Genomic DNA, 12,412 nt, shown 5'->3' on the forward strand with positions numbered 1-12,412 from the left:
TACCATTATTTTTTGGAAAATAAATGACGTAATGAAACCATATCAAACAAAAAAAATTCAATTCAATGGAAACTAATATTCGACACTGCTTTTTTGTATGAATTATGATTCGGACAAAAACAAAACAAAGCAAAAATGTTGTCCTTGAGAGATATGGCATCTATAGATGATTTACAGTTAATTCTTTTTTGGTTGTTGTTGTTGTTGTTGTTGTTTTGGTTATTAATAGCATCCATTTTATTGTCAATTTTCATTTATTGATCTAGATTTTATATAAATGTTTTTTTTCCTACATACTATTGATTCAATTCAAATCAAAAGAAGAATAATTCAAGGTTGTTGATTGATTGATTTTTCTTTTCTCTTTGCAATGGATCATTCAAGTTCAGTGTATGCGTGTGTGTATGTGGGTGCATGAAATGATTGGTGATCGAATTAAACGAACAACAACAACAGTTACAAGTTACACTCACACACTAAAATTTCAAATAGCCATTTATACACACAATTAGGATTAATTGAAAATAAATTAGATTCCATTAGGAAATGCAAATTTGTTTTTGTATATTTCAATTCAATACCATTTTCAAGATTTATTTTTTTTTGTGTTTATTTTTATGTTTCGTAATAGTTTCAATTCAATTGAATAAAATATGTAGTATAGGGTTTGTTTTGTAAACAGTTTTCCCGAAAATTGTACCATAACTTTTTTCTCGTTTGTGTTTGGTCGATTATATATCAGATTTAGGATGCATGACATTTAGCAATTGAAAGATTGATTTTAAATATATCAATGATTATGATCAAACAATAATAATCAAGCAATTGATTGGAAAATAAATTGATTTTTTTTCGGAAATCTTTTTACAATCGAAATCAAACTTTTTATTGATGTAAAATAAAATTCATCGACAAATGAATGTCACTGAGGGGAGGAAATTTTGGAATTGGAAAAAAAAAGTTTCGAATTGATTATCATTGATGAATTTTCTCTGTGTAAGTGTGTGTATCGAATACTTCAATATTCAATATATTGTTTATTCAAATAATTTTCTATTTTTATCTCAATTTTATTGTTGTTATTGTTGTTAATAAAAGCATTTATCATAATATAAAATGATGATGATGATGATACACACAGGTTGTAAAATCTATTATGGTTTATTCCATTAAAATTTAACAACAACAACAGCAACAACAACAACAAAAAATGCAAAACATTTTATCATTACAATCCAACAACAAACAACACAGGATACAGAATCGCAACAAAAAAAAACATCAGAATACAGAATCATAAAAAAAGAGGCGAGAAAAAAAATTGAATTTAAAGTTTCGCGCAAGTACAATACGAATGGTCCATACAACGAAAAAAAAAGGAAGAAAGAAAATCCAATACACGCAAATGAGAATATATGAAAAAAAAGAAAGGACCAGGATATAAAACCGAATAAATATTAATCAAAGTAAACATAGATCATCATCATTTCATTTGGTAGTGATCGTCATCATCGTCGTTAGAGAATCCATATCGTTATTCAAACCAAATATAATAATGATTGTTGATTGAATTTTACGTATTTTTATAACCACATCAACTTTTTTTATATTCATTCATTTGCTATAAAATTTGAGAAAAAGCTTCAGATAAATATTATGATAATCATAATAAATAAAAAAATTTGAATAAGAAAATTTCATAGATTTCTTCTTCTTCTTTAACCACTTTTTTCTATCATCAATTTATTCTTTGATTTAAATGCAAGTTTGTGTTTTTTCTCGAGAAAAGAAAAATAAAACTCAATAAGAAATGTTCAATTCTTTCTGATAAATTGATGTAAAGAAAGAAAGAGATCAACAAAATAAATATGTTTCACACTGTTCATCATCATCATCATCATCGGCATCACCATGGATTCAAGCCAAAATTTTTGTTCAATCCATCTTTGTTTTGTATATTTGTTTCGTAAGTGTGTGTGTGTGTGTGTGTGTGTTCGGTGATTTCAAATCTCTTTATTTTCCCGTCTCTATGTTTAATCGTAAATTTTCCATTTGTTTAATACCATCATCTTTGTGATAAAATAATTTTAATTTTCTTTGCAGAAATCTTTTTCTTTCTTTTCTACACATTTTCCATTTACAAGAAAATCAAAAAAATTTGGCAGAATAGAAATTTACCGTAATTTTTATTAGTTTTTCTTGAAAATATAAAAAAAACTAGTCATTCATAGCAGCCAGTTCATATCAAGTCAATATATTCTTTTTCTTTTCGAGAAACATTGATGTTTCGTTGATTTTTTTTTAAAGAAATTTTTTAAAATTTAAATTTTAAATTGATATTTATGATTTTATAATCGTCTGTGTGTGTGTGTGTGGTTGAGAATTTTTCTTTTGTTTTTTCTTTGTCGAAAATGATAATTAATTGTTTTTTTTATTTACATAAAAGAAAGATTTGATTAATTAAGAATATCATCATCATCATCATCATCCGACAAGTAATCAGAATTCTGATTTTGTATTGAACAACAGCAAGTCAAAACAAAAAAAAATGTATAAACAAAAAATCATTCAATTGTCAAATATTGTATTAATGATTTTGATCATAATCATTAATTTTTTATTATCATCAGTTGATGTGGTAAAAATTTCAAGTAAGTTGATTCGATTGATTTTTTTAAATAATATTTTTGGTTATTATGAAAAATGATTTTATTTTATTTTTTTTAAAATAAAGATTTAATACCACATTACTGTGATCAGAATATGGATACAAAAATATTGAATGATAATCATTATGAATATCATACAATTGCATTGAATCTAACTGAACCAGAATGGACATCATTTTTAAATATTGGTGCAAATATTATACAAGGAGTAAATGTACCTGAAAATTATCAATGTCGATTGATTGTATCAAGTCCAGCCGGTACCGGTCTAATATTAACATTTCGTAAAGCAGCATTGAATGAACATGATGTTATTACATTTCGTTCGGCTAGTAATCCTCGTCCACAAATATGGAATAATGAAACACGTGAAGGATCCAGATATAAAGAGGTAGTTACATTAGTTGATCGTACCAATCCATCTGCAATCATTATTGAATATAAACCAGATTCAGGTGTTTCACCGTTTGATGCTGGTTTTGATTTAGCCATTACACTTTATCAAGGTAAACAAAAAATATATCAATTATCAGATTACTAATTTAATATTTACGTTTTGATTACGTTTTGTTTCAACATTTTTTTTGACATACAAACAGAAAAAGATTTATATTGCGATGAAAATTATGATTGTAATAATGGCCGTTGTATTGAATCATCATTACAATGTGATGGTTATAATAATTGTGGTAATGATATTGATGAATATAATTGTCCGGGACAGCTTAGTTGGTGGATGATCGGTATACTTATACCGATCGCTGTTATTGTCGTTGTATTAGCATTATTCGTATGGATACGAATGTCAAAAAGTTGAATTCAATTTGAAACCAAAAAAAAAAAAGATTAACATTCAACAAAAAAAAATGAAAGAAATTCCATCAAAATTAATCAACCTGGTTTAAAACATTGATCAACAAATGTTTATTCAGCAATAAAACGTTTATCTGATTAAAAAAAACAAAAATGGCTTAAAAAAAAACAAGAAAATAGGCGCCATCTTCTATTTGAATTTCCAATTTTATTCAATTTTTTGTTTGTCTTGAATTTAAAAAAAAAACTTTTTTTTTTTGTCATCAACAACAAAAAAGGGACAAAAATGAAAAAAATCCTGTATCACCACCGGATATTAAGACACACAATCATTTCATTGCATGATTCATTCATTTACACATACACTTGTCACTTGTTAATTATTTCGTTATTTAATTTTTTTCTTCTTTTTTTTTGAATTGCGAATTATTTTTTTTCTCTGTTTAAACATTTGGAATATAACCCTTCCATCCAAAAATTAAAAAAAAACCAGAAGAATAAAAAAAAATCATACGCCTACGACCATCAAATATCATTGTTTTTTTTTCGTTCTTTCGTCATTTCTTCAGCACCAAATTTAGTACCAATAAACACCACCTACGTTTTACATTTTTTTTTCTTCAAAATTTTAAAATTTTTTTCAATTTAAATTTTTTTTTTTTTAGTAAACAAAACAACAACAACTGTATTTGTCATCTATTCCATTGCAAATTGAATCTTTTCACTTTCTGTCAACTTCCTTTCAATCTTTTTTTTCCGATTATTATTCAATGTGTCAAAGTTTTCTTTTTTCCAGTGAAAATAATGAAGAAATGTGCCAAAATTTTAAACAAAAAAAAAAAATTTGTGAAAATTTTCTTTCCCCTTCTGATCATTTTAATCAAATTAAATGTACGAATATTGTCAATACGTGAAAATTTACTTGTTTTTTCCACTTTGTTTAATTGATAATTTGTTGAAAAAATTTTTTCACCTTGTTTATTTTCGAAACAAAAAAAAATTCAATATTTGATGGATAGGAAAAATTTGATCAATTAGTTTGATTACAAATATTTTTCATTTTTTTTTCTTGTTAATAACAACTACAATTAGATATCTTTTGGTACGTTTTCTTTCAAAAATTATTATCATTATAGAGATTGTTATTATGATGAATAATAACCAAGATCAGACAAACTAAACAAGAAAAAAAAATAACGTGACAATTTGAATTAACAGAAATTATTTATGTATAGGAATTACCTGATTTAAAAGAAATAGTGGATTAGATTCGATGTGTTTGATTGTCAAAATAAATAAACTTAACCTAATGATTACGTTGACGTTAAAAATGATAATGGGAAATAATTTTTTTAAATGGGGAAAAAATTTGTCATTTTAATTATAACGATCTAGTTTTCTTTTGTTGAAAATCAATGATAATATGGATTTCTTGTTGTTTGTCTGTTTTTTTCCAATCGTTAAACAAACAAAACAGATAACTGTGTGACAAAAGAAAAAATGATAATATAGAAAAAAATTACTTATTTAATTGTGATCACTTACAACTTTAAATTATCAAATTAGATAAATGGAAATTGGATATTGTTTTTACTTTCTCCACCCGCTACCGAAACAAAATTTGTCTGGATTTTATTACTTCTTGTGATGATAATCATTTGGAAAACAACAAACATTTTGACACATACTTTATTGTTATTAGATTTGGATTCAAAAAAAAATCAATGCTTTTTTGTTGCACAAAAAATATTCGCGCCAAATCCATCCACCTTCATTATAATCGATCCAATGATGAAATTCGAAAAATGAAAACAACAACATTCAACAATCTGTAGAAAATAGTAGTAGTAGTAAAGAATTTTAAGAATTGTTACTAATTTCACTACTTCTACTACTATGAAAATAATATTCGGTTATTCGAATCCGGTAAAATGTTAAAGAAAGTGATCATCAATCGATCATAAGAAAATGTGAAAAAAATTCGAATTGCTCGAATAATAATCGTAATAGAAGTGGTAGATTCAGTTGAGAAGAATACAAATAAAAAATAGTAGTAGTAGTATGGAAAATAGTGTTTAGAATATGAATATTCTTTGTTATCTTATGTTCAATATATACCGCTACCTAATTATTCAATGTTGTTATTTGTTTTCGATTAGAATTACGATTTCGATACTCATCCTCATCCTCATCATCATCATCGACATCATCAAAAACAACAACAAAAATCCAAAGATGCCATGGTAAATAAATTCAAATTTGAATAAAAGAGAAAAAAAACGGGAAAAAATTTTTTAACATGATAATCAAGGTAAATCCATTCTGAAATATTAATGATCTTGTGAAAAAGAGGAAAAAAGATAATAATAATAATAATAATAATAACGGGATTTTTTTTTGTGTGTGCTTAATTTGATTTCGCAAAAGTTTCGAAACAAAATAACTGTTTTTATGTTTTATATTGAGGATTGACCATTATATCTTAATTTTGTTATTTTTTTCAAAAAAAAAAACATTTATTTGTCAAATAATCATTACCGTTAAAATAATCGGCTAACATAAATGAACATCAACAACAACAACAACAACAAAAAAACATTCGATTCAAACATCATAAGCATGTAAATAACCTAAATAAGGAATGTGAGAGAAACAAACAACAGCAAAAAAAAAAAATGTGGAGAGACGATGAATGAATAGATTGGATCGAGGCAACAAAAAAAAAATTTACGAATTTTGGAGACAAATTTCGAAAGTAAAAAAAATTGTATGTGTTCATCACATTCAAGATGATATTATCCCATTCATTTATTCATTCTTTTTTTTGTTGTTGTGCATTCGAAATTCTAATGTTCCATTGTAAAATAAAGAAAAGAAAATGAGAAACTTTTGCCATTATAAAATTTAGTTGGAATCAATCGATTGAAATTTTTTTTCTTCTCAAGATACGACCCTTTTCAACATTCGACAACTATTGATGATAATCGAAAGCAATAATCATTATTGACATTTTTGTTCAAGAAAAAAAACCTCTCAATCAATTTTTTGATTGAGAGAAAAGTATGGAAAATCATATTTACCGTTTTGTCAAGTAAAATGATTTCCAGCCATTCATTGAAGGTCAACAGCAATCATTTTCTTCAATAACAACAACAAAAAATATTCATTCAATATCGGCGCATCAATCGAAAATATCATTTAGCCACAAATTTTTTTTTTACATTTTATAATAAAAAAATTTGAAATTTATTTTATTATTTTGTGAGCAAAATAAAAAAAAAATAAATTTCCCAATAAAATAGGAATTTGTTTTTTAAAGAAAAAAAAGAAGAAATGATAAAAAAGCAGCCAAACACACCAAAACCAAAGATGAAATCAAAAAAAAAAAAAAATTTCAAATGAAAAGAGACTGACTATTAGACTATCTATCTAGTTTTGTTTTCCATCAAGCCAAAAGCAATATATCTTTCTGGCTTCTAAAATCTCTCTCTCTCTCTCGCTTTCTCTATGGTTTTTTTTTAAATGCATATGTCTCTCACTCTATCTAAATCTCAATCTTTTTTTCTTTCTTTCGTTTGGCAAACCATTCACCATTGGTACAGTTTATTTTTTGCTGTTATATATACACATTTCGGCTACCGAGAGACCAAAGAAACAAAAAAAAAAATAAAATAAAAAACACCTACGTCAGTGTATATATACGGTATATATGTGTATGTATGGTATATGGTATATATTTTGTTGTATATATCTTGACAATCAAGGATCATCATCATCATCATCATCAGCGGAATGAACCCGAAAAACTAAAGAAAACACGACGGTATTTATGTGTGTGTGTATGTTATGTGTTTGTGTTTGTTTGTTTGTTTATATACATGTTGTTATTGCAATTTGAAAGAATATTTTGCAATAATATTCATGATGAAATGGATGATTTTTTTTTTTTGATGTGAATCATTTCAAACTGATAAAATCAAATCTTAATCCATTTAATCAATCATATAACATTCTTTAATGTGTTGTTTTTTTTTCTCTTTTTTTTCACTCAAATCAATAAATAAATATACAAAGTGATTACCTGATCGTCATCGTTATCGTTGTTGTCGTCGTCGTCAAGATCAACGAAATAACCCGAAATTGCAGAAAAATAACCGACTCGTCAATATTATCGTGTCATTCTTGTATTTGTATATAATTTTTTTTTAGTCCATATGTGTTGTTGTATGTTTTTATTTGTTTGTTTTTGTCTATAAAAAGAAAAATGTAAAGGTAAACAACAACAAAAAAATCTATTGATATTTTTAAATATTTGTAATTATTTCTAATCATATTTATATTTATAGATTACAAATTATTGAAAAAAAAAGAAGAATAAACGTGCAATCTTTAAAAATCTTTCGACATTGTTTGGTGCAATTTTTTGTTTGTTTGTTTTGTTTCACATCAATAAATTATGTAAAAAATGATGCCTTAAAATTTTCATCATTCGATCGGTATAAACAATCAAAATTCTTGTCATAATCATCATCATCAACAACAACAACAAAGATATATTTGAAAAAGTAATATCTGGTTAGCAGAATTTTTGTTTTGTTTTCGAAAGAAAAAATCATCAAGTGGGCGACATTAAACTTAAATTAATTACCATAAAAGTCATGGATTCTTAGTAATCCGTTTTTTTGATTGAAATGATTACATAATATTGTTCAACTTGTTTTTCTTTTGTCATTGTTGGTAAGTAATGAAATAAAAAATGAAAAGAATTTTGACATTTTTTTTTGGCTATTTATTCTAATTCTGAATTTTATTTTTATCATCATTTCTTTTAATAGGTCATCCATTACAAATTAATCAGAACACTGGTAATGAACAATAATTTTTCATTAAAAAAAATCACGGTTATGATAACGAAACAACAATCATCACCATCATCATCATCATCAAATTATTATCATTAATCTCAATCTTTAGCCTAAATCGCTTGTGTTAAAATGTTTCTATATATTTCCGTCATTCGTAAAATATGAAACTATTTTTTTTTATTTGTTTGAATAGTGATTTAAAAAAAAACAGAAAATTATTAATTGTCGCATGACGCTTGTAACGTTGTCATCATCGTTACCGTTACTGCCGTCGCGCATATTTTACCATCAATCGACAACCGCACACAAGCCACACACAATCTCAGTTTCATTCAGTTTGTGTGTTATGTTTTCTCTCAATGATTATTTCTATTTTCCACCAATATATGTTTCTATTAATTTTTTTTTTTTTTTTTGGTTTGTTATAATGCTATGTGATTTTTGTGTCTCATCAGAAAAAATACTGAAAATGAATTGAAAAAAAATAACATTTCATTTCATTTCCAAACAAAATCTACACAGGGAGATAAAAAAGCACGTTCTAGAGCCGATCTCGATATATTTCCTATATATATTTGTGTTTGTGTATGTATGTATGGTGTAAACGTGTGTTCTCTATTAAATAATTCGAAAAAAAATAACATAGATATTTTTTAAAACAACAGAAAAAAAACACAACGGTTGAGAAAACGAACGGCTAAAATCCGTTTGTGAAATATATTAGTCATATACATACAATTTAAAAACATTGACTCATACACATAACCCCATGTTCATCATCATCACCAACAACCTCATTATCATCAAATCCAGCAACATTTACTGAAAAATTATTCAAAAAAAAAAATTCTGCTTGAACAAACAACACAAAAAAAAGGAAGAAAGTTTAAACCACCAACCATAAACCCCGAAACCACGCCGTTCTCCGTATGACAAAAAAAAACGACGCCGACGCAAAATTTTATCATCATCATCATCATCATATATCTTTTATATCAACAAAATAGTTGTACGGAAATATCGTCAGTCACATATAATATTAATTAATAAACGCCCCCAATTCCGTTTTTATTTTTTATTTTTTCACAATTTGTGTCTGTCTGTTTGTGTGTGTATGTGAACAAAATGTATTTGTGCCATATTAATATCACCACCGTTTGATTCGACTACAATAGGATTCTATCAGAAGAAGAGCTATTCCATAAAAATAAAATAAAAGAAATTCATTCATTCAAACACACTGCATATTTATTTATCTCAAATCGAACAAAAAACACACACACAAAATATATTCAGTCAATTCTCATTTAAATCGGGTCAATCAAATCAGTCAAAACATTGTTGTTTCTTCATTTTATTTGTTTGTTTTTGTTTTAAATTTTTTCTTCAGTGAAAATCAAAGTCAAGATACATTATCATCATCTTCATCATATGTTTTTAATTATATTAATAAATTTTTGCTCATCTTGTTTGTTTTAATGGACAATTTTTGTTTTTTAAATATTGTTTATTAATCGAAAATATTGTATTTAAAAAAAAAATTTAGACGCCGTCCATTAAAAAATTTTGAATTAAATTTCATCGATCTATAATCGAACATGATGAATGATGAAAATGTGGCTGATGCCGCTGCCGCCGCTAGAATAACACCAACAATGTCATCATTGAATAATGAAAAAGTGGCGAATACGATAAATATAACACATGAAATATATCTAAAATTTGGCAGACCAATATCATCAGAATGGTCAGAATATCCAGGGCTTCCATTTGCCTTTGAATTTGAATCAAATTTCAATCGTGATTATCAACGACAATGGATGTATGATCATTGGTATATAGCGATATATGTAAGCATTATATACATAATGGTCATATTTATTGGCCGTTGGTTAATGAGAAATAGGCAACCATATAGTCTGCGTTTGCCTATGGCCTTATGGAATTTATCAATTGCATTGTTTTCATTGTGTGGCACAATCCGTTGTCTTCCGGAATTTATACACATTATTACCCAGGAAGGAATGGATCAATCATTTTGTTCAAGTTCATATTATCGTGATGTACGAATAACACTTTGGTATTGGCTATTTGTTTGGTCAAAAGTAATTGAATTAGGTGATACTATATTCATCATATTACGTAAACAGAATTTATTATTTTTACATTGGATCCATCATGTATTAACGTTGTCATATGCATTTTTTGTTATTGGTGAAGCACCTGGTACGGCACGTTGGATGGTTTCAATGAATTTCACTATACATACGGCCATGTATACATATTATACATTAAAATCGATGCGTTTTCGTATTTCACGTTTAATCGCAATGACAATAACAATATCGCAGATTACCCAAATGATATTCGGCCTATACATCAATCTAAAAGCCTATTTAATTAAACAATCGGGACGATCATGTGATACCTCAATATCTGCTTCACTATGTGGCCTTTTCATTTATTTTCTTTTTTTCCTATTATTTATCAAGTTCTTTGTATTTTCATATTGTTCCAGATTTCCATTGATTGGTCTACGTAAATCATTACGAACAGCCAATAATAACAGTATCATTACAAACAATAGCCATTCAAACATTGGCAATAGTAATAATGTTCGATCAACAAAAAAACATATTGATTAAAATTATATTTGTTTTTGTCCATAATCAAATTTTAAAAAAATAAATCACAATATCCAAACAATCTTATTTTCCAATTGAAAATTAAAACGGTTTTAAAACCCGATATTAATTTAATTGAAAAATAAATAAATAAATAAATCTGGAAACAAATTAATTAACTAAATCGAAATCTTTTTTGTTTTTATCCCATATAAATGAATGTATGAAAAAATTCTTGTAATTTTACAAAAGTTAACAAATTTTTTTTTTATAAAATGAAATAAAAATAACTCACGTCTATAGTATACTTTATATCAATGAAGGAAAGTATCAAACAACACACTAAATAGCTGTAATTTTTTTTTTTGGATAGAATCGTATTCTAAATTTTACCTACCATTTATACCAATTTCATCTCAATTCATTTATTACACACATACACACACACACACACACAAACAACATTTACATGTAAAAGTTAAATTCCTATTCTATTCTCTTTTTATTTATTATGATTATCCGGAACAAAAAAAAACAAAAACCAACCGATTATTATAAAAAACCGTTGCCTTCATTTTTTTTTGTTTTGTTGTTTGTTTCGTTCGCTTGTTCGTTTGTTTGTTTTTTTTCATTCAACATTCATTATCTCTTCGTCGTCATTTATTTTCATTCATGATTCAATTTTTTTTCTGTTTTCATTCATTTTCATTATTATTATTATTATTATTTGTAATTTTTAATTATTTTAATTAATTAATTAATTGATTGATTCAATTGTGAACTGATAAGTTTCGGTAAATTCTTTTTTTTCAAAACAAAACAAAGCAAAAAAAAATCACTATCATAATTGGATTTTTTATTTTCAATCAAAAAGATGATTGACAAAATGGTTTGTTTTTTTTTTGTTCTTCCTCCAAACTGTAATATTGATCGGATATAAATTGAATAAAAAAAAAAGAAAGTAAATAAAAATATTTATAATATATAATGATCAACGATGGATTTTTTTTCTTTAATTTTGATATCGATATTTGATATTGATTGATTTTTGTTGCTGCTGCCAAATAAAAACAAAAACTGGATCAAAAACCTATAAATGATTGTGAAATGGATTGATCTTGAACTTTTTTTTAGTTGTTGTTGTTGTTGTTGTAGAAAAATTTAAAAATAAACGTGGTAAACAACGACGAAAAAAACGATCATCATGCAAATGAATCGTGAAAAAAAAAATTTTCATCAAACGTCAATGAACGAACAAACGAACTAAAAAGACCCAAATAAACAATGAATTTTCTATTAATGTCATTCTCATCCATTGATATATTTAACGGATTTTTTTTACGTTTTAATCAAAAAATCATAAATAGGCAAAATTGAACTTGGTTTTTTTTCTGTTTTGTTTAGTGGTAAAATCACAAATCAAAATAAAATGCGAAAACAA

General features: G+C 26.1%; 1 protein-coding gene across 7 annotated transcripts; it reads left to right on the forward strand.

Moving 5' to 3' along the window:
* The first annotated feature begins 1,244 nt into the window (after window positions 1-1,244).
* LOC113797999 (very long chain fatty acid elongase 6-like) lies at window positions 1,245-11,271 on the forward strand. Of its 7 annotated transcripts, none has more exons than XM_075825070.1 (9): window positions 1,245-1,966; window positions 2,447-2,651; window positions 2,735-3,175; window positions 3,269-4,373; window positions 5,642-5,793; window positions 6,101-7,305; window positions 7,557-7,754; window positions 7,829-8,219; window positions 8,318-9,418. In XM_075825070.1, exons 2-4 carry the CDS (start codon window positions 2,549-2,551, stop codon window positions 3,484-3,486), a joined length of 762 nt encoding a protein of 253 aa, XP_075681185.1. In that variant the 5' UTR covers window positions 1,245-1,966; window positions 2,447-2,548; the 3' UTR covers window positions 3,487-4,373; window positions 5,642-5,793; window positions 6,101-7,305; window positions 7,557-7,754; window positions 7,829-8,219; window positions 8,318-9,418. The 7 variants fall into 7 exon arrangements, with proteins under 7 accessions (XP_075681185.1, XP_075681186.1, XP_075681187.1 ...); XM_075825071.1 differs by having other exon boundaries at window positions 1,276-1,966; window positions 2,451-2,651; XM_075825072.1 differs by lacking the exon at window positions 1,245-1,966 and having other exon boundaries at window positions 2,222-2,651.
* Window positions 11,272-12,412: the final 1,141 nt, after the last annotated feature.

This window comes from Dermatophagoides pteronyssinus, unplaced genomic scaffold (assembly GCF_027571235.1).
Source record: "Dermatophagoides pteronyssinus isolate colony J.1.1.1.1 unplaced genomic scaffold, Derpt_VIB-CSIC_2022.12 sq0003, whole genome shotgun sequence".
Taxonomy (NCBI): Eukaryota; Metazoa; Arthropoda; class Arachnida; order Sarcoptiformes; family Pyroglyphidae; genus Dermatophagoides; species Dermatophagoides pteronyssinus.

Bases quoted from the DNA above. Each gene is read 5' to 3' on its own strand.
- LOC113797999 (XM_075825069.1), top strand. From the start codon at position 9,946: ATGATGAATGATGAAAATGTGGCTGATGCCGCTGCCGCCGCTAGAATA.